We start from the raw sequence: 26,556 nt of genomic DNA on the forward strand, positions 1-26,556 counted from the left end.
AGGAGAAAGAGTGCGCGGGGTAAGTACCTGCTGCCCGCGATCGGTGGGCACCGATCGCGGGCCCATGGCACCCTTGGCACGGCCGTGGTACTGCCGTGCCAATCGGTGCCATGGTTCCCCAGATCGGGACTTTACGGCCGTTTTTACGAACGGTCAGACCAGGTGTGATTTACGTTCATAAAAACGGTCGTAAAGGCCTTGGAAATCAGCCCATCGGCCAGGGGTGAATCGCTGCTCGCCGTAAAAAAAACGGCGGGCAGCGATTCGTGTTGGGAGGCGGGTGTGGGGGGGGGGGAGAATAGCGGGAGGGCGTCAGACCAGCGTGGCCGTAAAAATTTACGCCGCCCGCTATTCTCCGCCCCGTCGTGAATGCGGAGAATTCCGCCCATGGTGTTTCAAGTGCTGATCCAAACTTTTTAAAGGTTGTTAGTTTTCCAACCTCCACTACCTTCCCAGGCAGTGAATTGCAGGTTCTCACCATCCTCTGATAGAATTTTTTTTTCTCAAATTCCCTTGGAATCTCTTGCCCCTTGCTCTATAACTATTGTCATTGACCCCTCAATCAAGGGGGATAGCTGCTTCCTATTTACCCAGTCCAACCCGCTCACAATCTTATACACCTGAATCATAACACCCCTCAGCCTTCTCTGCTCAAAAGAAAACAATCCAAGCCTAACCAACATCTCCTTATAGCTCAGATGCTCCATCCTGGGCAACATCCTGGTGAATCGCCTCTGCACCCCCTCCAGTGCAATCCTCTTCCTGAGGTGACATGACCAGAACTGCACACAGTACTCCAGCTGTGCCCTAACCAACATTATGTACACCTCCAAAATGCCAACAACTTTTAAAAGCAATTGTCCAATATGATTTCTTAACTACCCTATTCACCTGCTCAGCCGCCTTCAGGGATCTGTGAACAAGCACATCAAGACCCATCTGTTCCTCTGAGATTCCTTGTGTCCTGCCATTCATTACATACTCCCTTAGCCTGTTTCTTCGTCCAAAGTGCATCACTTCTCACTTACCAGGGTCAAATACCATAAGGCATAGGAGCAGAATTAGGCCATTCAGCCCATTGAGTCTGCTCTGGTCATTCAAGCATGGTTGATGGCTGATATGTTTCTCATCCCGTGGGCAGCACGGTAGCACAGTGGTTAGCACAGTCACTTCACAGCTTCAGGGTCCCAAGTTAGATTCCCAGCTGGGGTCACTGTCTGTGCGGAGTCTGCACGGTCTCCCCGTATGTGTGTGAGTTTCCTCCGGGTGCTCCGGTTTCCTCCCACAGTCCAAAGATGTGCAGGTTAGGTGGATTGGCCATGATAAATTGCCCTTAGTGTCCAAAAAGGTTAGGTGGGGTTATTGGGTTACGGGGATAGGGTGGAGGCATGGGCTTAAGTGGGGTGCTCTTTCCAAGAGTCGGTGCAGACTCGATGGGCCGAATGGTCTCCTTCTGCACTGTAAATTCTAGGATTCTATGATCCCCATTCTCCTGCCTTCTCCCCATAACATCTGCCACTGCTCTGCCCATCTGACCAACCCATCTATATCTTCCTGTAACCTATGACCCTCTTCTTCACTGTTAACCACCCTACCAATCTTGGTGTCATCTGCAAACTTACTTATCATTTCCCCTGTGTTCTCATCTGTATCATTTATATGTAAGACAATCAATAAAGGACCCAGCACCTATACCTGTGGTATTTCGCTGGACATTGACATCCAGTTACTCAAACAGCCTTCTACAACTACCCTTTGTGTCCTATTACCAAGCAAGTTTCAGATCCATCTTGACAAGTTCCCTTTAATTCCATGTAGTCGCTCAGCGGACGATACCAGCAGCAGCCAGGCCTGTGGCACCACAACTGGTTTTGCTGTAGGGCAGGGCAGGCTAAATCCAAGCGAGTGATAGTAGTAGGAGACTCGATAGTCAGGGGCACAGACAGGTGTTTCTGTGACCGCAAACGGGATTTCAGGATAGTGTGTTGCCTCTGGTGCCAGGGTCCTGGATGTCTCTAAACGGCAACAGGGCATCCTGAAAAAGAAGGGTAAACAGACAGATGTCATTGTCCACACTGGTACTCATGACATAGGCAGGAAGAGGGAATAAGTTCTGGAAAGACAATTCAGGGATTAGGTCAGGAGCTAAAATGCAGGAACTCTATAGTAATCGCAGGATTACTCCCCATGCCAGGTGCTAGTGAGGCTTGGAACAGGGAGATAGTGCAGTTGAACCCATGGCTAAAGAGCTGGTGTAGGAGGGAGGGCTTTAGATATATGGATCACTGGGATGTCTTCTGGGGAAGGTGAGACCTGTACAAGAAGGACAGGTTGCACCTGAACTGGAGGGACACCAATATCCTGGGCGGGAGGTTTGCTCGTGCTGTTCGGGAGAGTTTAAACTAGTGTTGCAGGGTGGTGGGAACCGGAACAGCAGGCCAGTCTGTGTAGAGGCTGGGGAAAAAACAGTGAGACTGGGATAAACATAGCGCAGAGTAGGAGCAGGCAGATGGAAGCCACAGGGCTCAGCAGGATTGTAGGTCTGGAGTGCGTTTGCTTCAATGCAAGAAATATAACAGGTAAAACAGATGAACAGAGAGCCTGGATTACTGCATGGAGCTATGATGTAATTGCAATTACGGAGACATGGTTAAAGGAGGGACAGGACTGACAACTTACAATTCCAGGACGTTGTTTGAGACTGGGCAGGAGGGGGAACAAAAGAGGTGGGAGAGTTGCATTGCCGTTTAGGGAGCAGATCACAGCTGTGTTGAGCGAAAACACGTTGGAGGGATCTTTTAGTGAGGCATTTAGGTGGAGCTCAGGAATAAGAATGGTGAAATCACAATGTTGGGAGTGTACTATTGACCTTCCAGCAGCCCACAGGAGACAGAGAATCAGTTATGTCATCAGATACTGAAAAGGTGCGAAAAAAAGCAGGGGAGTTGTGATGGGTGACTTTAACTTCCCCAATATTAACTGGGAATCACTTGCAGCCAGGGGCTCGGATTGAGAGCAATTTGTTAGATGTATCCAGGAGGGCTTTTTGATACAGTATGTTGCCAATCTTAGTATTAGGGAATGAGCCAGGTCAGGTGATTGATGTTTCAGTGGGGGAGCATTTTGGGCTTAGCGCCCATAATTCTATAAGATTTTGAATAGTCATGGATAAGGACAAGAGTGGCCCACCGGTGAGGGTGCTTAATTGGGTGAGGGCCAATTACATCCAAATTAGACAGGAACTGGGGAATGTGGATTGGGAGCGGCTGTTTGAGAGCAAATCCACATCTGACATGTGGGAGGGTTTTAAATGCCAGTTGATTGAAGTGCAGGATAGGCATGTCCCCAGAAAAATGAAGGATAGAAATGGCAGGATGACGAGGGAAATTGTAAGCTTAGTCAAAAGGAAGCATACGAGAGGTCTGGGCATCTAAAAACTGACAAAGCCCTTGAGGGGTCCAGTGAAAGTAGGAAGAAGCTTCAATGTGGAATTAGGAGGGCTAAAAGGGACCATGAATTGACTTTAGCAAACATGGTCAAGGAGAATCCTAAGGTTTTTAATATTAGGAGCAAGAGAATAGCAAGAGAAAGAGTAGGCCCACTTAAGGGCAATGGAGGGACATTATGCGTGGAACTTCAGGAAGTGGGTGAAATCCTTGATGAGTACTTTGTATCGGTATTCATCAGGGAGAAGGACATGGCGAATGTTGAGGTCAGGGGCAGATGTGCGAACTCTCTTGAAAAGGTTAATATATCAAAGGAGGGCGTGTCCTAAATTGCATTCAGGTAGACAAGTCCCCGGGGCCTGATGGGATCTATCCCAGGTTACTGCGGTGGGAAGGGGAGAAATAACTGGGGCCTTAACAGATATATTCACATCCTCTTTGAACACAGGCGAGGTTCCAGGGGACTGGAGAATAGCCAATGTCATTCCCTTGTTTAAGAAAGGAAGCAGGGATAATCCAGGAAATTATAGGCCGGTGAGTCTGACATCAGTGGTGGGGAAACATTTGGAAAGGATGCTGAGGGACAGGATAGATGCAGATTTGGATGAAAATGGACAAGTTAGTGACAGGCTTGGTTTTGTAAGGGAAAGGTCATGGGCGGAATTTTCCCAAAGGCCCGACGCCGTTGTGAAACCCGGAGCGGTTCACGGCGGCGTCGGAGGCTCTCCTGGCCCCCGATTCTCCCCTACCCGGGGGGCTAGGAGGGCCATGCCGTGAATCTCGGCCGCCGGGCCTTGTCGCTGGCGTCAAGGCCCGGCGCGCCGAGAATGACGCGGCCGACGCGCCTAATGACGTCAGCCGCGCAAGCGCAGGTTGGCCGGCTCCAACCTGCGCATGCGTGGTTGCTGTCTTCCCCTCCGCCGCCCCGCAAGATGTGGCGACTTGATCTTGTGGGGCGACGGAGGGGAAAGAGTGCGTCCCATTGAGACGCCGGTCCGACGATCGGTGGGCACCGATCGCGGGCCTGTCCCCTCCCGAGCACGGTCATGGTGCTCAGTCCCCTCTAGGCCCCCCACAAGCCCCAAACGGGCATCTCACGCCGTGTTCACGACGGCAGCCACCAGGTGTGGTTGCCGCCGTCGTGAAACGGTCGCGAATGGCAGGCCGCTTGGCCCATCCGGGTCGGAGAATCGCGGGCCACCGTGAAAAACGGTGGGGGGGGGGGTGGGAGAATCACGGGAGGTGCGAGAGCGGACCTCTCACGATTCTCCCACCCGGCGTGAGGAGCGGAGAATTCCGCCCCATGTCTCACCAACTTGATTGAATTTTTTGAAGAGGTGACAAGGAAAATTGATGAGGGAAGGGCTGTGTATGTAGTTTATATGGACTTTGTTAAGGCGTTTGACAAGGTCCCACATGGCAGACTGGTACAAAACTAAAATCCCATGGGATTTGGGGTGGGCTGGCTGGATGGATACAGAACTGGCTTGGTTGTCGAAGATAGAGAGTAGCAGTGGAAGGATATATTTCTGAATGGAGATCTGTATCTAGTGGTGTTCCGCAGGAATAAGAGCTGGGACCTCTGTTGTTTTGTGGTATAATAATAATCTTTATTAGTGTTGCAAGTAGGCTTACATTAACACTGCAATGAGGTTACATATAAATGATCTGGAGGAAAATGTGGGTGGTCTGATTAGTAAGTTTGCAGATGCATAAAGATTGGCAGAGTTACTGATAGTGCTGAGGATTGTCAGAGGATACAACAGGGGAAAGATAGATTGGAGACTTGGGCTCAGAAATGGCTGATGGAGTTTAATCTGGACAAATGCATTTTAGTTGATCAAATCTAGGTATGAATTATACTGTAGTTGGCAGAACCCTGAGGAACATTAACATACAGAGGGATCTGAGCGTGCAGTTCCCTAAAAGTGGCAACACAGGTGGCCAAGGTGATTCAGAAGGCATATGGCAAGCTTGCCTTCATCAGTAGGGCCACTGAGTACAGGAGTTGGGAAATCATTTTGCAGCTATATAAAACCTTGGTTCGGCCACATTTGGAGTATTGCGTGCAGTTCTGGTAATCACATTATCGGAAGGACGTGGAAGCTTTGGAGACAGTGCAAAGATGGTTCACCTGGATGTTGCCTGGTCTCGAGGGTGTTGGCTATGTGGATAGGTTGAATAAACTAGGATTGATTTCACTGGAAAGACAGAGGCTGAAGGCAGACCTGATAGAGGTCTACATAATTATGGGAGGCATGGGCAGGGTGGATAGTCAGAGGCTTTTTCCAAGGGTGGAAATGTCAATTACAAGGGGGCACAGGTTCAAGGTGAGAAGGGGAAAATAGGGAGATGTGCAGGCTGCTTTTTCACATAGAGAGTGGTGGGTGCCTGGAACGCACTGCCAGAGGATGTGGTGGAAGCAGGAACATGAGCAATATTTAAGAGTCATCTGTCTGGATACATGAATAGTGAGGAAATAGAGTGATACGGACCGAGTAAGGGCAGTAGGTTATTTTGTTTTAATTAGGGCACCATGATTGGCACAGACATGGAGGGCTGGAGGGCCTGTTCCTGTGCTGTACTTTTCTTTGTTCTCAATCAGTCCCCATGTGGGATCTTGTCAAAGGCTTTGCTGAAATCTATGTAAACTACATCGTCCGCACACTCAGTCACTTTATCAAAAAATTATATAACATTTGTTCGGTATGACTTCCCTCAGACAAAGCCATGCTGACTATCCCTAATCAATCCTTGCCTTTCCAAGTGAAAATTAATTCTCTCCTTCAGGATTTTCTCCAATAGTTTCCTTATCACTGATGTGAGTGTCACCGGTCTGTAATTCCCTGTTTATCTCCACCATCCTTCTTGAAAAGTGGAACAACCTTAGCTGTTCTCCAGTCCTCTGGCACTTCCCCCGTGGCCAATAAGGAATTAAAAACTTGCGTCAGACCCCCTGCAATTTCTCACCTCGCCTCCCACAATTCATCCAAGCCTGGGGATTTGTCTATTTTAAGCCTGTCAAAGCCGCCAATACCTCTTCACTTCCTATGTCAAACTGGTCAAGGTCCTCACAGTCCTATTTCCTGAATTCTGTACATACGTCCTCTTTCTCCTGAGTGAAGACCAATGAGAAATATTCATTTAGCACCCTAGCAATGTTCTATGGCTTCACACACAGATTGCCCCTTGGTTTCAAATGGACCCTACTCTTTCCCTGATTAACCTCTTCTTCTTAATATATTCAGAGAATATCTTAGGGTTTCCCAAATCTTATTCACAAGTTTTTTCATGCCCTCTTTTTGGTTTTCTAATTGATTTCTTATGCTCCCTCTTGCAGTTCCTAACTTCCTCTGGGGCCGCAGTTGAATTTCCCCCTTTGGACTTGCTATACGCCTTTCAATTTCTCCTTATCGAGTCCAAGATAGTCCTAGACAGCAAGGGTTCCCTAAACTTAATGCTCTCTAGAGGAAACATGTTGGACCTGTAGCCTCCCAATTTTCCTTTTGAATGACCTCTTTTTAAATCTCCGCTCTGACTGTCAGCTCCCGCTCTTTTTAAATCTCCACTCTGACTCTCAGCTCCCGCTCTTTTTAAATCCGCGCTCTGACTCTCAGCTCCCGCTCTGGTTAAATCTCCGCTCTGACTCGCAGCACCCGCTCTTTTTAAATCTCCGCTCTGACTCTCAGCTCTCGCTATGACTCTCAGCTCTCGCTATGACTCTCAGCTCTCGCTATGACTCTCAGCTCTCGCTATGACTCTCAGCTCTCGCTATGACTCTCAGCTCTCGCTCTGACTCTCAGCTCCCGCTCTTTTTAAATCTCCGCTGTCTCAGCTCCCGCTCTATTTAAATCTCCACTCTGACTCTCACCTCTAGCTGTGACTCTCAGCTCCCGCTCTTTTTAAATCTCCGCTCTGACTCTCAGCTCTCGCTCTGACTCTCAGCTCCCGCTCTTTTTAAATCTCCGCTCTGACTCTCAGCTCCCGCTCTATTTTAATCTCCGCTCTGACTCTCAGTTCCCGCTCTATTTAAATCTCCGCTCTGACTCTCAGCTCCCGCTCTTTTTAAATCTCCGCTCTGACTCTCAGCTCCCGCTCTTTTTAAATCTCCGCTATGACTCTCAGCTCCCGCTCTTTTTAAATCTCCGCTCTGACTCTCAGCTCCCGCTCTTTTTAAATCTCCGCTCTGACTCTCAGCTCCCGCTCTATTTAAATCTCCGCTCTGACTCTCAGCTCCCGCTCTTTTTAAATCTCCGCTCTGACTCTCAGCTCCCGCTCTTTATAAATCTCCGCTCTGACTCTCAGCTCTCGCTCTGACTCTCAGTTCCCGCTCTTTTTAAATCTCCGCTATCACTCTCAGCTCCCGCTCGTTTTAAATCTCCGCTCTGACTCTCAGTTCCCGCTCTTTTTAAATCTCCGCTCTGACTCTCAGCTCTCGCTCTTTTTAGATCTCCGCTCTCTCAGCTCCCGCTCTGGTTAAATCTCCGCTCTGACTCTCAGCTCCCGCTCTTTATAAATCTCCGCTCTGACTCTCATGTCTCGCTCTGACTCTCAGCTCCCGCTCTTTTTAAATCTCCGTTCTGACTCTCAGCTCCCACTCTTTTTAAATGTCCGCTCTGACTCTCAGTTCCCGCTCTTTTTAAATCTCCGCTCTGACTCTCAGCTCCCGCTCTTTTTAAATCTCCGCTCTGACTCTCAGTTCCCGCTCTTTTTAAATCTCCGCTCTGACTCTCAGTTCCCGCTCTTTTTAAATCTCCGCTCTGACTCTCAGTTCCCGCTCTTTTTAAATCTCCGCTCTGACTCTCAGTTCCTGCTCTTTTTAAATCTCCGCTCTGACTCTCAGTTCCCGCTCTTTTTAAATCTCCGCTCTGACTCTCAGTTCCCGCTCTTTTTAAATCTCCGCTCTGACTCTCAGTTCCCGCTCTTTTTAAATCCTCGCTCTGACTCTCAGCTCTCGCTCTTTTTAAATCTCCACTCTGACTCTCGGCTCTCGCTATGACTCTCAGCTCCCGTTCTGACTCTCAGCTCCCGCTCTTTTTAAATCTCCGCTCTGACTCTCAGTTCCCGCTCTTTTTAAATCCTCGCTCTGACTCTCAGCTCTCGCTCTTTTTAAATCTCCACTCTGACTCTCAGCTCTCGCTATGACTCTCAGCTCCCGTTCTGACTCTCAGCTCCCGCTCTTTTTAAATCTCCACTCTGACTCTCAGCACCCGCTCTATTTAAATCTCCGCTCTGACTCTCAGCTCTCGCTCTGACTCTCAGCTCCCGCTCTTTTTAAATCTCTGCTGTCTCAGCTCCCGCTCTTTTTAGATCTCCGCTCTCTCAGCTCCCGCTCTGGTTAAATCTCCGCTCTGACTCTCAGCTCCCGCTCTTTATAAATCTCCGCTCTGACTCTCAGCTCCTGCTCTGGCTGGAGCGTTGCCAACCACTCTGGCATCAACCTAGCCCCTGAGAAATTGGAGCATTCCTCACTTTCGGAGGCTGTTGACGCCGGAGTGGTTGGTGCCAGTTTACCCACCGGCGTGGGGACATAGCCCCATTTTCAGAGAATCCCACCTCATGGGCGAAATTCTCCGCCCCCCACGACGGGTGGGAGAATAGCGGGAGGGCCTTCCTGACATTTTTGCCGCCCTCCCGCTATTCCCCCCCCCCCCCGCCGAAGTCCCGACCCGAATAGCTGCCGCCATTTTTTTACGGGCGGCAGCGATTCTCAGCTGTTAGATGGGCCGAAGTCCCAGCCCTTTACGCCGTTTTTACGAACAGCAAACACACCTGGTCTTGCCGTTCGTAAAAACGGCGTGACTAACTCGCTATTAATAACCATGGCACTGATTGGCACGGCCGTGGTACGGCCGTGCCAAGGGTGCCATGGGCCCGCGATCGGTGGGCACCGATCGCGGGCAGCGGGCCCGATGCCCGCGCACTACTTGTCCTTCCGCCGCCCCGCAGTATCCATTCGCGGGGCGGCTGAGGGGCAACCCGGCCCGCGCATGCGCGGGTTTCGCGCAAAAACGCGATGACGTCACCCGCGCATGCGCGGTTTGGAGTCTTCCAAACTGCGCATGCGCGGCTGACGTCATATGACGCGTCAGCCGGCGCTAATTCCGGCAAGCGGGCTTAACGATTTTCGGGCGGCAGCGATTCTCAGCTGTTAGATGGGCCGAAGTCCCAGCCCTTTACGCCGTTTTTACGAACAGCAAACACACCTGGTCTTGCCGTTCGTAAAAACGGCGTGACTAACTCGCTATTAATAACCATGGCACTTGCCGGAGCCTACGGCGTCGGGCTGCTAGCCCCGACCGGGGACCAGAATCGGGTTTTACGCCAGCTTTACGATTTCTCCCGTTTTGGGAGAATCGCGCCCCATGTGTTTCCTTCTGCACACCTATTTCAACAAAGAAAACCTTTTATGGAAGTCTGTACTCTCAGCCAAGTATACATAATGCGGCTTCAACAATTCAAAAGCAATTTAAAAAATTAAAAATTCGACAAACCAAGTTCAACAAACCTGTCCTCATAATTTACCCCTTTAAGCCTCTGTATCTCTCTGTTAATCACCCCACTGCTCTCTCACTGTTACTCTCCCCACTGCTCCTCTCTCCCTGTTACTCTCCCCACTGCTCCTCTCTCACTGTTACTCTCCCCACTGCTCCTCTCTCACTGTTACTGTCCCCACTGCTCCTCTCTCACTGTTACTGTTCCCACTGCTCCTCTCTCTCTGTTACTCTCCCCACTGCTCCTCTCTCACTGTTACTGTCCCCACTGCTCCTCTCTCTCTGTTACTGTCCCCACTGCTCCTCTCTCTCTGTTACTGTCCCCACTGCTCCTCTCTCACTGTTACTGTTCCCACTGCTCCTCTCTCTCTGTTACTGTCCCCACTGCTCCTCTCTCACTGTTACTGTCCCCACTGCTCCTCTCTCTCTGTTACTGTCCCCACTGCTCCTCTCTCTCTGTTACTGTCCCCACTGCTCCTCTCTCTCTGTTACTGTCCCCACTGCTCCTCTCTCACTGTTACTGTCCCCACTGCTCCTCTCTCACTGTTACTGCCCCCACTGCTCCTCTCTCTCTGTTACTGTCCCCACTGCTCCTCTCTCACTGTTACTCTCCCCACTGCTCCTCTCTCACTGTTACTCTCCCCACTGCTCCTCTCTCACTGTTACTGTCCCCACTGCTCCTCTCTCACTGTTACTGTTCCCACTGCTCCTCTCTCACTGTTACTGTCCCCACTGCTCCTCTCTCTCTGTTACTGTCCCCACTGCTCCTCTCTCACTGTTACTCGCCCCACTGCTCCTCTCTCACTGTTACTGTCCCCACTGCTCCTCTCTCACTGTTACTCTCCCCACTGCTCCTCTCTCACTGTTACTGTCCCCACTGCTCCTCTCTCACTGTTACTGTTCCCACTGCTCCTCTCTCTCTGTTACTCTCCCCACTGCTCCTCTCTCACTGTTACTGTCCCCACTGCTCCTCTCTCACTGTTACTCTCCCCACTGCTCCTCTCTCACTGTTACTGTCCCCACTGCTCCTCTCTCACTGTTACTCTCCCCACTGCTCCTCTCTCACTGTTACTGTCCCCACTGCTCCTCTCTCACTGTTACTGTCCCCACTGCTCCTCTCTCACTGTTACTGTTCCCACTGCTCCTCTCTCACTGTTACTGTTCCCACTGCTCCTCTCTCACTGTTAATGTTCCCACTGCTCCTCTCTCTCTGTTACTCTCCCCACTGCTCCTCTCTCACTGTTACTGTCCCCACTGCTCCTCTCTCACTGTTACTGTCCCCACTGCTCCTCTCTCACTGTTACTGTCCCCACTGCTCCTCTCTCTCTGTTACTGTTCCCACTGCTCCTCTCTCACTGTTACTGTCCCCACTGCTCTTCTCTCACTGTTACTGCCCCCACTGCTCCTCTCTCTCTGTTACTGTCCCCACTGCTCCTCTCTCACTGTTACTGTCCCCACTGCTCCTCTCTCACTGTTACTGTCCCCACTGCTCCTCTCTCACTGTTACTGTCCCCACTGCTCCTCTCTCACTGTTACTGTTCCCACTGCTCCTCTCTCACTGTTACTGTCCCCACTGCTCCTCTCTCACTGTTACTGTCCCCACTGCTCCTCTCTCTCTGTTACTGTCCCCACTGCTCCTCTCTCACTGTTACTGTTCCCACTGCTCCTCTCTCACTGTTACTGTTCCCACTGCTCCTCTCTCACTGTTACTCTCCCCACTGCTCCTCTCTCACTGTTACTGTCCCCACTGCTCTTCTCTCTCTGTTACTCTCCCCACTGCTCCTCTCTCACTGTTACTGTCCCCACTGCTCCTCTCTCACTGTTACTGTCCCCACTGCTCCTCTCTCACTGTTACTGTCCCCACTGCTCCTCTCTCACTGTTACTGTCCCCACTGCTCCTCTCTCTCTGTTACTCTCCCCACTGCTCCTCTCTCTCTGTTACTGTCCCCACTGCTCTTCTCTCTCTGTTACTCTCCCCACTGCTCCTCTCTCACTGTTACTGTCCCCACTGCTCCTCTCTCACTGTTACTGCCCCCACTGCTCCTCTCTGTTACTGTTCCCACTGCTCCTCTCTCACTGTTACTGTCCCCACTGCTCCTCTCTCTCTGTTACTGTCCCCACTGCTCCTCTCTCACTGTTACTCTCCCCACTGCTCCTCTCTCTCTGTTACTGTCCCCACTGCTCCTCTCTCTCTGTTACTGTCCCCACTGCTCCTCTCTCTCTGTTACTGTCCCCACTGCTCCTCTCTCACTGTTACTGTCCCCACTGCTCCTCTCTCACTGTTACTGTCCCCACTGCTCCTCTCTCTGTTACTCTCCCCACTGCTCCTCTCTCTCTGTTACTCTCCCCACTGCTCCTCTCTCACTGTTACTGTCCCCACTGCTCCTCTCTCACTGTTACTGTCCCCACTGCTCCTCTCTCACTGTTACTGTTCCCACTGCTCCTCTCTCACTGTTACTGTCCCCACTGCTCCTCTCTCACTGTTACTGTCCCCACTGCTCCTCTCTCACTGTTACTATCCCCACTGCTCCTCTCTCACTGTTACTGTCCCCACTGCTCCTCTCTCACTGTTACTGTCCCCACTGCTCCTCTCTCTCTGTTACTGTCCCCACTGCTCCTCTCTCTCTGTTACTGTCCCCACTGCTCCTCTCTCTCTGTTACTGTCCCCACTGCTCCTCTCTCACTGTTACTGCCCCCACTGCTCCTCTCTCTCTGTTACTGTCCCCACTGCTCCTCTCGCACTGTTACTGTCCCCACTGCTCCTCTCTCGCTGTTACTGTCCCCACTGCTCCTCTCTCTCTGTTACTGTCCCCACTGCTCCTCTCTCACTGTTACTGTCCCCACTGCTCCTCTCTCACTGTTACTGTCCCCACTGCTCCTCTCTCTGTTACTGTCCCCACTGCTCCTCTCTCACTGTTACTGTCCCCACTGCTCCTCTCTCTGTTACTGTCCCCACTGCTCCTCTCTCTCTGTTACTGTCCCCACTGCTCCTCTCTCACTGTTACTGTCCCCACTGCTCCTCTCTCACTGTTACTGTCCCCACTGCTCCTCTCTCACTGTTACTGTCCCCACTGCTCCTCTCTCACTGTTACTGTCCCCACTGCTCCTCTCTCTCTGTTACTGTCCCCACTGCTCCTCTCTCTCTGTTACTGTCCCCACTGCTTCTCCCTCACTGTTACTGTCCCCACTGCTCCTCTCTCACTGTTACTGTCCCCACTGCTCCTCTCTCACTGTTACTGTCCCCACTGCTCCTCTCTCTCTGTTACTGTCCCCACTGCTCCTCTCTCTCTCTTACTGTCCCCACTGCTTCTCCCTCACTGTTACTGTCCCCACTGCTCCTCTCTCACTGTTACTGTCCCCACTGCTCCTCTCTCACTGTTACTGTCCCCACTGCTCCTCTCTCACTGTTACTGTCCCCACTGCTCCTCTCTTATTGTTATTGGTCCTGTTTCTTTTCACACGTGATTTGTTGGCCGATTTGCTTCCCTGTTTTAATGGTGGTCCCTGTCGTGTTATTCACCCTGCTGTAACACGAACTGCAACACGATGCAGATAAACGATAAAGCATACATCAAACGTAGGCGTTGGTTCAAGATTAATTGAACCTCCGTAACGAAGCATCCAGCTGCCTGTGGGTTGACTCTCTACTACTCTAAGTAAACTAACTCTAACTATCTAAACCAGGCTAGCTCTGATCCATGGGTAGAAGATGTTGAATGATTTGTACACCCTGACTGTCACTACAGTTGTCACCAGTGGAAAGAGGCAGAGTGTTGATACCTCGTGTGTTTTATAGTTGGAAGCCCCCCTCTGGTGTTCTGTCTGGTGATTGGTTGTGTTCTGTTCTGTATATTGATTGGCTCACCAGGGTGTCTGTCACTGTCTGCTTTTACCTCATGGTGTGCATGGGTGCATATTATGACATTCCCCTTTTATTAAAAAAAATTGTTGGTTGCTTATAGTATATATGACATATTTACAGAAGTAACTATTTACAGCAATTGGTGAGTGAATGCATATGTACATGTAATGTGTCTAGCGTGCAGAAACATAACTGTATATATACAAAGGAACTATTTATAAGTCCAGTCGTTGGGGCTGTTGTCGGATTCTTGTGGACCGCCTGAGAGGTGGAGGTGGGGATAGAGCATAGAACAGTACAGCACAGAACAGGCCCTTCGGCCCTCAATGTTGTGCCGAGCCATGATCACCCTACTCAAACCCACATATCCACCCTATACCCGTAACCCAACCCCCCCCCCCCTTAACCTTACATTTATTAGGACACTACGGGCAATTTAGCATGGCCAATCCACCTAACCCGCACATCTTTGGACTGTGGGAGGAAACCGGAGCACCCGGAGGAAACCCGGAGGAAACCCACGCACACAGGGGGAGGACGTGCAGACTCCACACAGACAGTGACCCAGCCGGGAATCTAACCTGGGACCCTGGAGCTGTGAAGCATTTATGCTAACCACCATGCTACCCTGCAGCCCCTAATGGCGCCTTGACAGGTTGGCATGCAGCCAGACTGGTGGCCTCGTGAAGCGAGGTGTCCGGATAAGGCATAACGACACCTGGGAACGTGAGATCCGGTGGTGGCCAGGCAAGTTTGCGTAGTGCCCTTCCTTTGTGCCTGATAATGGATCCATCAGCCATGCAAACCACAAACGTCCTGGGAGCAGCCTGTGGAACAACAACAGCTGGAGCTGACCAGCCTCCACCAGGCAACTTGATGCGAACAGCATCTCCCGGAGAGAGCACGGGCAGATCAGTGGCATGAGCATCAGATGTCAGCTTTTGCCGGGTTCTGATCTGCTGCATCTTTTGCAGCACTGGAAGGTGATCCAGGTCAGGTACATGAATGGCCGGAACAGTCGTCCGCAGGTTACGATTCATAAGGAGCTGTGCTGGAGACATACCGCTGGACAGAGGGCTTGCCCTGTATGCCAGAAGAGCAAGATTAAAGTCCGAAGCTGAGCCCGCAGCCTAGCAGAGCATTTGCTTCATGATATGGACCCCTTTTTGAACCTTCCCATTAGATTGCGGGTAATGCGGGCTCGAGGTGATGTGCTGGAACTGGTATTGCCTTGCAAAGTTGGACCATTCTTGACTATAGAAACAGGGACCATTGTCGCTCATAACAGTGAGCGGGATACCATGCCTGGCAAATGTCTCCTTACAGGCCTTTATGACAGTCCTGGATGTTAGGTCAGACAGTTTCACTACCTCGGGATAACTGGAGAAGCAATCAATTATAAGGACGTAGTCACGCCCATTGGCGTGAAAGAGGTCAACTCCTACCTTGGACCACAGAGAGGTCACGCTCTTGTGCTGCTGGAGCGTTTCTTTGGGCTGAGCAGGCTGGAAGCGTTGGCAGGTCGCACAATTGAGGACGACGTTTGATATATCCTCATTAATGCCGGGCCAATAGACAGCCTGCCGGGCCCTGTGCCTGCATTTCTCAATACCGAGGTATCCCTCGTGTATCTGCGTGAGCACCAAGCTCTGGAGGCTGTGAGGAATGACGATGTGATCCAATTTGAGAAGGATCCCTCGACAACTGTTAGGTCATCCTTAGATTATAGTACTGGGGACACTCCCATTTCTGCCAGCCATTCGTGAGGTGAGCTGCAGAAGAGGATCTTGGCGGTCTCTTCTCGAATGATGACGAGTCATTCATCGGATGACAGGAGGGTGCTGGCGCACAGTTGCACCTGTGCCTCAATATCGTGTATGAAGTCTACCTGCTCACATGGCGAGGTGATGGCACGCGACAGGGCATCCACAATGATTAGCTCCTTTCCAGGTGTGTAAACCAGTTCAAAATCATACCTGGGGAGTCGAAGGAGAATGCGCTGGAGCCTGGGCGTCATGTCATTTAAGTCCTTGTGTATAATGTGCACTAGAGGTCTGTGCTCCGTCTCTACTGTAAAGGTTGGGAGACCGTAGATATAATCGTGGAATTTCACAATACAGTGAGAAGGCCCAGGCTTTCTTTCTCTATTTGAGCATATCGTTGCTCAGTGGGAGTCATGGCCCTTGACACATCGGCCGCTGGAGCCCAGGATGAGGTGTCGTCCTTCTGAAGGAGCACCGTCCCAATGCCATCCTGGCTGGAGTCTGTGGAGATTTTAGTCTCCCTCGCTGGGCCAAATAAAGCTAGAACAGGAGCGGTGGTTAGCTTCACCTTCAACTCAAGCCACTCTGCTTGATGTGTGGGTAGCCATTGGAAAGTGGTGGACTTCTTCACCACGTGTCTGAGGGCCGTGGTGTGTGAAGCGAGGTTGGGAATGAACTTCCCCAAAAAATTGACCATACCCAGGAAGCGGAGGACCGCCTTTTTGTCTTCTGGGGTCTTCATTGTGTTGATGGTCTTGACTTTGTCCGGGTCCGGTTGCACACCCTGCTGGGATATCTGATCACCCAGAAATTTAATTGACGACATGCCAAAGGAGCATTTGGTTTTGTTTAACCTCAGGCCGTTGGCATGTATGCGTCTGAAGACTTGATGTAGACAAGAAATATGATCCTCTGGGCCGTGGACCAGATGATGCCATTATCAACATAAACCCTCAATGCCCTCTAGCATTTGTTCCATTATTCGATGAAAGACTTCAGAGGCCTAAACAATACCAAACAGCATGCGGTTGTAGCAATACCTTCCGAAAGGTGTATTAAATGTGCACAGCTTTCTGCTGGACGGGATCAGGTTCCAAATGCAGCAGCCCTTGCTGCACACTTCGACCACGTCTGCGTTGGAGCTGGGATCGCTGGCGCCCTATCGGAGGTGCAGACCTGCACAAGGCCGCATAATGGCCAGGCTTCTTGCAGTTGAGACATCGCCTGCCTCTTGCAGGGCATTGCCGCTTTAAATGGGCGGTGCCACAGTTAGGGCACGTCATCATGTCGACGTCGTGATGCTCCGTGCGTCGTCGCACATGCGCAGTGCGGTCAGCCGCCGCTTTGTTCTCCCGACCGTGGTGCGCATGCATGGGACCCCTGGAAAAGCACGTGAAATGGCCGTCTTCGTTGACGCTCAGGCACTGCATTCGGGCGATGGCCTGTACACTCTCAGCCTCGTGGGTGGCAAGTTGGTCCTGCTCTACGACTTAAGGCGGAAATAGCAACTTTTTGCCTGTTCATGGACTTTGCACGTCTCAATGGCTACTGGCAGGGTCATATTTTTTATTTTTAGGAGCTGCTCCTGCAGGGCGTCGGAGTGGACGTCAAACACGATCAGATCCCTGATGAGGGAGTCAGCGGTGTCACCGTAGTTGCAGGATTGCACTAGAATGCGCAGATGAGTGAGAAAAGATTGGAAAGGCTCATCCTTACCCTGAAGGCACTGTTAGAAGACATAACGCTCAAAGCTTTCATTCATTTCGACTTCAGAGTGACTGTCGAACTTGGTCTTGTCCTCACCGTCGGCAAAAGTGAGCGAATTGAAGATTTGGATGGCGTGGTCCCCCGCAGTCAATAGTATCAGCGTGGTTTTTCAGGCATCGGACGCACTTTCGAGGTCCAAGGCCTCAAGGTATAGACTGAATTTCTGCTTGAAGACCCGCCAGTTGGTGCCAAGGTATCCGGAGCTGTGGAGGTGCCTGGATCTTTTCCATGCCGCTGGAAGGCAGTTGCTGGTCGTCAGTGAATTTTTGAAGATAAATTACTTAGAAGCAGTAGCCACTCCTGGTATCATGTCGTGTTAGTCACCCTGGGGTAGCACGGACTGCAACACAATGCAGATAAACCAGGGGTGGGCAAACTACGGCCCGCGGGCCGCATGCGGCCCGCCGGAGGTATTTCTGCGGCCCACCAAGTCATTAAAAAAAAAAAAAAATTATTTAAAAAAATTTTTTTTTTTTTTTTTTTTTAATTTTTTAAGGTTAATGGGGGGGGGCTGTTGGGTTACTTACTGGTATAGGGTGGATACGTTGACTTGAGTAGGGTGATCATTGCTCGGCACAACGTCGAGGGCCGAAGGGCCTGTTCTGTGCTGTACTGTTCTATGTTCTATATGAGGCGCCCAGAATCATAACCGGGTGAAGTAATTATTTTACTTAATATACTATGCGGCCCTTTGTGAATTGTGAATTTCTGAATGTGGCCCTTGCACGGAAAAGTTTGCCCAACCCTGAGATAAACGATAAAGCATACACCAAACATAGGCGTTGGTTCAATAAAATTTATTGAACTTCAGTAACGAAGCACACAGCTGCCCGTGGGTTGACTCTCTACTACTCTAAGTAAACTAACTCTAACAATTCTAGCAAATCTAAAGGATGTGTTATCCACATGTATTACTGAGTAGATTTGGTGGGTGTCTGCTTTGAAGTCCACTGTACTCACCAAATAAAAGGTTTAAATATATTAAAAGATCAAATGTGACTTCTACATCTTAGAATCTTTTTCTTTTGTATTTTAGATGCATATCCCAAGAGATGTACAGTTCGTAGTCTTTTTTGTCCTGAAGGATATTACACATGTCTTATTAACAACACAGTCTTCTGTAACTACCTCTGAACCAACTTCTGGGACTACCTTTGGATCAACTTCTGGGAACGCTGTGACTATTATTTCGATTTTCATCTCTTTACTGTTGGTGTTTGGCATTGCTGGACTTTTAATTTGGTACTTTGTATGTGTTAGATCAAAAGGTTTTACTTTCCCAAGAATGTTGAAAATGTCCAGAGAAAATTCCCCTAATCTGGATGTGACACAACAAGGTGTTCAACCACAATACACCTGCAATCTTCATCCAACTCTTGAGATGCAGCTTTCGACTGGAAACACCTCTCCAATGTATCAAGTCAGTAACTTGCAAGATCCGACTCATCCTTATGAGAATGTTATGATTGGTCCCGCTAACGAAATTGAAGAAAATATGATGAAATATGTACACATATCAGATGAAGATCAACAGCCTGTGGATTCTAATGAAGCTGTTTATGAAAATAACCCCTCAATGAATGAATCGGCTGTGTACTGTAACTATACAGGTCATCCAAATGATGAGCATGATGATATTTACATTATTCCAAGCGAGTAATCACTTGCACCGTGTCAATCCCATTGAAAAGTAAGATTGCGTTGGTGTTTCTTCGACATTGAAAATTGGAGAGGGAATTGTCCAACTAATTGTGAATGCAGAAATAATGTAAACCCAATGTGAAAAATAATGAACTCAGATTATGATGCACAAAGCAATGGAACATTGAAACTGCTGCTTGAAAGAAAACAATGGGCTGGCAATTTAGGCTCAGGCCAATAGAGGAAATGGAAAAGAACATTGCACTCTGTCAGATATTTTGTATCAAAGTTGTTTTTCCAAACTGAGATGCTGATAAAGCTGGTTTGCAGAGAGAGAGAGGGCGACTGTTTTCTAATCAGAGATTTGACATCAGAGATTTGACACTTGGCTCAGTCTAGAACCAAGGGGAAAGATTTCTGACAACTGAAAGAAATCAATAAGAAATCATCCATGCTTTGGCTAGTTATTCATCTGACCATTGCTTTACTGCAACACTTCTATCTATTAAGTATAAATTCCATTCATCGTACTGACCCAGATTTTACCGCTACAATGATAATAAAATTGTCAGCATTCATCGTCATTACCCTGTGAATGTGACAGCAACAGAATGCAAAAGTCTGAGAACACGCATGAAAAGATTCAAAAACAGCTTCTTCCTCGCTGTCACCAGACTCCTAAACTCCTCTTATGGACTGACCCGATTAATACTACACTGTTGTACACGTCACCCGATGCTAGTATCTATGTATTTACATTGCGGACCTTGTGCTGCCCTGTTATGTATTTTCTTTTTATTTTATTTTCTATTCGCAGAAAAATACTTTTCACTGTGCCTCGGTGCACGAATAAACAAATCTAATCCAATCCAATTTCTGCCGACAGCAAGGGTGGAGTTAAATAATGCAATCCAGAAGCTGTTGTCAGTAATTCCCAGCTCCTTCACAAAGTTGAAGTCCTCACAGATAAAAACCAAACGGAACTTAAGTGCCTTTCCACATTTTGCCTATTATTCAAGTATTTAAAAACACTTGAAAAAGTGGCATCCTGTTGAATGAGGTGTAACTTGGTTCTAAATGATGTATTGAGTAAAGATTATCACCTTTCTGTCTCTGAAAAAACATTTTATGTTTGTTCAATATTCCATGCTAAAATTCATATATTTGGTAGGTGTTTTATCGCGGTTTGTTTATACTATTTCAGCTTCTATTTTAATCTGTGTAAATCCAAATCTTTATTTTACTTTTTGTAACATTATAAACTGTGAATGATAAAACCTAGTTGTTACTTCCTGGTTTGCAGTCTGAGAGAATTCTTCATTGCAATTGGTTACTTAGCCTGCTTCGTGACATAATTATTATTGGATGCTGGATGATTGGGCATAGCTGGCACCAGAAAATGAAATTAATATCAGGAAAGGCACAAAAAAAATTTTAATAAAAAAAAAAAATTTAGATTACCCAATTATTTTTTTCCAATTAAGGGGCAATTTAGTGTGACCAATCCACCTACTCTGCACATTTTTGGGTTGTGGGGGCGAAACCCACGCAGACACGGGGAGAACGTGCAAACTCCACACGGACAGTGAACCAGAGCCGGGATCGAACCTGGGACCTCAGCGCCGTGAGGCAGCTGTGCTAACCACTAGGCCACCGTGCTGCCCAGGAAAGGCAAAATTGATAAGAGAATGATCTTTCTGGACAGCTTTACTTGAAGTCAGCAGCGACTTCTTCGTTGATTACAAAGTTTGAATTATTATTGAAATTTCCATTAGCTATACAATATCATGGGTATAGCGCTTTCTAATGGCCTTTTTATACCAGTGCATCATCAACAATAGCAGCCTTGGGTTTGATTTTGAGGACCCATTGGGGCTGGGAGCAGAGGGGGGCAGATATTAGATATAATGCTGTCGACCTGTGAACTGGTTCCCGAGTCCCATCCCACTCTCAAGTCATTTTTGTGGAGGCAGTATGAGGGGCTGACAGGATTACTCACCTGGACGTGATGTGTAGCCAATTAACGTTAAGAACATAACATAAGAACTAGGAGCAGAAGTAGACCGTCCGGCCCTTCGAGCCTGCTCCGCCATTCTATAAGATCATGGCTGATCTATTTGTGGTCTCAGAACCACTTACTCGCATTCTCGCCATAATCCCGTAATTCCTTTATTTTTCAAAAAAACATCTACCCTATCTTTAAATATATTCAATGAAGTAGCGTCCACTACTCCTTTCGGTAGGGAATTCCATACTTTAACCACCCTCTGAGCGAAGAAGTTCCTCCTTGATTCAGTCCTAAATCTGCTCCCCCTAATCTTGAGGCTATGCCCTCTTGTCCTACTTTCACCTACCAGTGGAAACATCCTTTCTACTTCTATCTTATCCATTCCCTTCAAAATTGTATATGTTTCTATTAGATTCCCCCCTCAACCTTCTGAATTCCAGTGAATATAATCCCAATCTCCTCAGCCTCTCCTCATACGATAACCCCCTGGACTTTGGAATCAGCCTAGTGAAACTCCTCTGCACCCCCTCTAGTGCTAGCACATCCTTTCTCAAGTGTGGAGACCAAAACTGCACACAGTACTCCAGGTGTGGCCTCACCAGCACCTTGTACAACTGCAACATTATCTCTCCACTTTTAAACTCAATTCCCTTCGCAATGAAGGACAAAATTCCATTTGCCTTCCTAATTACTTGTTGCACCTGCAGACCAACCTTCTGTGACTCATGCACAAGTACACCCAGGTCCCTCTGCATAGCAGCATGCTGCAGCTTTTTACCATTTAAGTAATAATCCGTTCTATTGTTACTCCTATCAAAATGCACGACTTCACACTTATTGACATTATACTCCATCTGCCAGACCTTTGCCCACTCACTCAATGTGTCAGTGTTCCTCTGTAAGGTTTTACAGTCCTCAGTACACTTTGCTCTGCCACACACCTTTGTGTCATCTGCAAACTTGGATACCTTACACATAGTTCCCAACTCCAAATCGTCTATATAAATTGTAAATAATTGTGGTCCCAACACCGATCCCTGAGGCACACCACTCGTCACTGATTGCCAGCCAGAATAGCACTCATTTATTCCCACTCTTTGTTTCCTGTTAGACAACCAATCTTCATCCATGCTAGTACTCTACCCTTAACACCATGCATCCTTATCTTATGCAGCAGCCTCTTGTGCGGTACCTTGTCAAAGGCCTTTTGGAAATCTAGGTACACCACATCCACTGGGTTTCCTTTGTCTACCTTGCTCAAAATGTCTTCATAGAATTCCAAGAGATTTGTCAAGCATGACCTGCCCTTCATGAATCCATGCTGCGTCCGTTCAATGGGACAATTTCTATTGAGATGCCCTCTTATCTCTTTCTTGATAATACTCAAGCATCTTCCCCACGACAGAGGTTAAGCTAACCAGTCTATAATTCCCCGTCTTTTGTCTACTTCCCTTTTTAAACAGTGGCGTCACATTTGCTGTTTTCCAATCCTCTGGGACTGCCCCAGTGTTCAGCGAATTGTGGAAAATTACCGCCAGTGCATCTGCTATTACTCCAGCCATTTCTTTCAGTTCCCTGGGATGCATTCCATCAGGGCCAGGAGACTTATCTATCCTGAGCTCCATTAGCTTGCCCAACACTTGCTCTTTCGTGATAGTAATGGTTTCCAGGTCCTCACCTACCTTCTTCTCTTGGTCAATTGCTGGCATGTTATTAGTGTCCTCCACTGTGAAGACCGATACAAAATATTTGTTCAATGCCTCCGCCATTTCATCATCCCATAACTAAATGACCACTCTCGTCCTCTAACGGACCAATGTTTACTTTAGCCACTCTTTTTAGTTTTATATAATTCTAAAAACTTTTGCTATCTCTCCTTATATTCTATGCCAGTTTTTTTTCGTGTTCTATCTTACTTTTCTTTATGGCTCTTTTCGTGGCTTTCTGATGACCTTTAAAGTTTTCCCAATCTTCTAGTTTCCCACTGATCTTGGCCACTTTGTAAGCTTTCTCTTTCAAATTGACAGCCTCATGTATCTCCTTAGACACCCATGGTAGATTACCTCTTTTCTTACAATTCTTCCTTCTCACTGGAATATACTTTTGTTGAGTACTATGAAAGATTTCTTTGAAAGTACTCCACTGCTCCTCAACTGTCCTACCATAAAATATTTGTTTCCAGTCTACTTTAGCGAGGTCCTTCCTCATTCTAGCGTAGTCCCCTTTGTTCAAGCATAGGACCCTGGTATTGGATTCTATCATCACACACTCCATCGGTATACTAAATTCAACCCTGCTGTGATCACTCCTCCCAAGAGGATCCCTAACGATGATGTCATTAATTATTCCTGCCTCATTACACAGGACCAGATCTAGGATAGCTTGCTCTCTCGTCGGTTCCATTATATATTGTTCCAGAAAACTATCTTGGATACATTTAACAAACTCCTCTTCAAGGCTACCCTGACCGAGCTGATTTGACCAATCTATATGCAGATTAAAATCTCCCATGATAACTGCTGTACCCTTTTCACAGGCATTAGTTATCTCTTCATTTACTGCCCGTCCCAGTGTGATGCTATTATTTGGTGGCCTATAGACTACGCCTATCAGTGTCTTTTTCTTCTTAGAATTTCTAATTTCTACCCAAATGGATTCAACCTCATTCTCCATAGAACCTATATCATCCCTCAATGCCACCCTGATGTCGTCCTTGATTATTAGTGCTACTCCACCTCCCTTACATACCTGTCTATCCCTCCGAAATGTCTGGTACCCCTGGATATTTAACTCCCAGTCATGACCATCCTGCAACCATGTCTCCGTAATGGCTATCAAGTCATATTCATTTGTGATGATTTGTGCTGTTAATTCATCAACATTGTTACGAATGCTACGAGCATTCAGGTAAAGTGCCTTAATGCTGACTTTCTTATCATTATTAGAGAAATTGGACATCATGAGATGTCCTAAGTTATCCTTCCTTTTTACTTCATTCCTAGTCTGCCTTGAACTTAAACCCACCTGCACACATGCTAACCTGCTGCCTATCCTTCCATTTAACTCCCTACTCCCTGTCGCTTTCCCTATCCCTTCCCCCCGACTCAGAAGTTTAAAGTCCTACTGACCACCCTATTTATCCTTTTCGCTAGAACACTGATTCCAGATCGGTTCAGGTGGAGACCGTCCCAACGGTACAGATCCCCCCGGTTCCAAAACTGGTGCCAATGCCCCATGAAATGGAATCCCTCTTTCCCACACCAATCCCTTAGCCACGTGTTTACTTCCCTAACTTTCTTATCCCTTTGCCAATTAGCACGTGGCCCATTAATGGCCCATTAAAGTCAATTAAAGGCAAGCAACTGGAATTTTCCAGTCAGCCTCTAAGCCTCCTGGGAGGAAATCCAGGGGCCAGCACTCCAGGCAGGTTTAGAGGTCAATTTTGCCTTCCTGGGTGGTGCAGCAGCCACAAGCTTCATGCAACTCCCCTCTCTTCCCGTTCCCCAACCTCTCCTCCAAAATATGGCCTGTCTGCAAAAGCCATTTTTGAATTTAAATTTTAAAAATTTGGGGAGAAGGTTCCTCCATTATCCTTACTTACTTTCCATTACAGCCTGTAGGCCCTTTCAAATGGAAGGCCTCTAATGGGCCCGCCAGCTTTGGGAGCCCACACACTTTCCTTTTTGGATGGCAATCCTGCCATTTAGCCATTAATTGGCTGCCCAGGGAGGATTACAATGGACGCTCTTTCCCATGCTGTGATGTCTCCTGACCCACCTTTTAGCCTGACTGTAGGAATCCACAGGGAGAATCCTGCCTCTTCCATTTAGTCCAGTGATGTGCAGGTTAGATGTATTGGCCATGCAAAATTTCCCCTCACTGTCCAGGGAAGCACAAGTTTGGTGGGGTTATGAGGATAGGGCGGGGTGGGCAGGGGAGTGGACCTAGCCTCTTGTGGAGACTCAATGGGCTGAATAGCCTCCTTTTGCGGTGGATTCTATGATACTGTCACCAGTGAAGTTGAGAACAAATCCAAGAACTGAATTTTACGCCTCCTCCCGCTGGTGGAGTTTTACGTTCATGCCAAAGTGAAGGAATGTTGAAGAGCTAGCCATGTTTTATAGCACAGACCTGCTGCGACAGTGCTGGAAATCTCCACCACAATCCAGGGCTGCATTCTCTGATTTTGTGGCTATGGCTGGAGGAAGAGTCTGGACTTAAACATCTGAGACATCCCTGCACCGATGCCCCGCCCGGTGGGGGGTTAGCAGCCATGACATGTAAAGCCTTTACCTGCAGATAAGGACGCAGCATGGCCGGGTCCATGACTGCATATACGCATGACAGCAGCCTGCAGCGGCCGAGCTGTGCAACATGCGCCAGCCGCACGCGTCCCTGGCCTGCCAGATAGTGCCCCCCGTAACACCCCTCGCCACCCTAGGACTATCCCCACCAGCCCCCCAGCCCCCGCTGAAGCTCCCCCTACCAGCAGAATGCCTCCCCCCCCACCAATTGTGGCGGTCCTGGACACAGTCTGCTTCCGCCTCGCGAGGTCTCAAAAATTGAGAGGACACACGACTGACGCCATCGGGAATTCGGCCCATCGGGGAAGGAGCATTGGGGGAGTGCCTCAGGTGACGTCCTGCCACCCCAACAGTGTGCAGCGTACTGCCCCAATTTCGGCCTAAAAACTGATTCTCCGGCCAATCGACGAACGCGATTCTGGCGTCGGCAATCGGAGAATCCCGCCCCATTTTCTTCGGCTTCACAGTACAGTTGCCAGCTATTGTGGATGGGTCATGGTCACAATAAATTGCATTTTGTGACTTTTAATCAAAGAATTTGCACATGAAAGACTTTGGGTGGGATTCTCCGTCGGCTGACGCCGAAATTGGGAAACACGATTGGGTGAAGAATTGGCACCTGTCCTGGTATTCTCTGTGGCCTCTGCGATTCTCCGCCTCTGATGGGCCGAGTTCCCAAGAGTGCGGTTCACTTGTGCTTTTAAAAATCGTGAAACTGACATCATGGCTGGTGAGGGAGAAAGAGGAAGTAGGACACAGAGAGGTGTGATTGAGAGAGATCAGTAGGACACAGAGACCACCATTGTCGCAGCCTGCAAGGCAGCCATCTTGCTGTGCACCCCACTGACCATGCACCTTGGCCCCTTCTACTGCAGAATTACACCCCCCCCCCCCCCCCTGCAGCCCAGCTCCCATCCCAACACTCCAATCTCCACCTCACCCCCCACTCCAACCACTACCTAACCGGCTACCACTCGCCGGCGGGGCATCACGCAGCCCACTCAGGGGCAATATCCACTATAGCCCCTACAGGAGTACCAGATTGGTGCTTCAGAGCTTACCACTGACAAGGGCAGTGCCAGCCAGTGGAACCTGATTGACATCAATTCAGTCGAGACGCTGAGTAGCAGTGAACCGATGCTTTAATAGACTAAAAGTGTGCCAACCTGCAGCTCCTCCCGCACTGCAAGACTGCCCCAGATCGACGGGCTTTATACCCCCTCAGAGGGGCGGAGCCAGAGGCGGAGCCAACAGCAGCACCAATAACAACA

At 48.7% G+C, this 26,556-nt stretch overlaps 1 protein-coding gene across 3 annotated transcripts in view; it reads left to right on the top strand.

Moving 5' to 3' along the window:
• Positions 1–20,268, top strand: part of LOC119962829 — a 43,260-nt gene extending 22,992 nt beyond the window's left edge. For all 3 annotated transcript variants that reach the window (XM_038790961.1, XM_038790963.1, XM_038790962.1), the window contains one exon: positions 18,369–20,268. In XM_038790961.1, coding sequence (XP_038646889.1) covers positions 18,369–18,992 — 624 coding nt within the window. In that variant the 3' untranslated portion in view covers positions 18,993–20,268. The remainder of the gene's footprint in view (positions 1–18,368) is intronic.
• The last annotated feature ends 6,288 nt before the right edge of the window (positions 20,269–26,556 follow it).

The sequence above is a fragment of the Scyliorhinus canicula genome, chromosome 3 (assembly GCF_902713615.1).
Source record: "Scyliorhinus canicula chromosome 3, sScyCan1.1, whole genome shotgun sequence".
Classification (NCBI taxonomy): domain Eukaryota; kingdom Metazoa; phylum Chordata; class Chondrichthyes; order Carcharhiniformes; family Scyliorhinidae; genus Scyliorhinus; species Scyliorhinus canicula.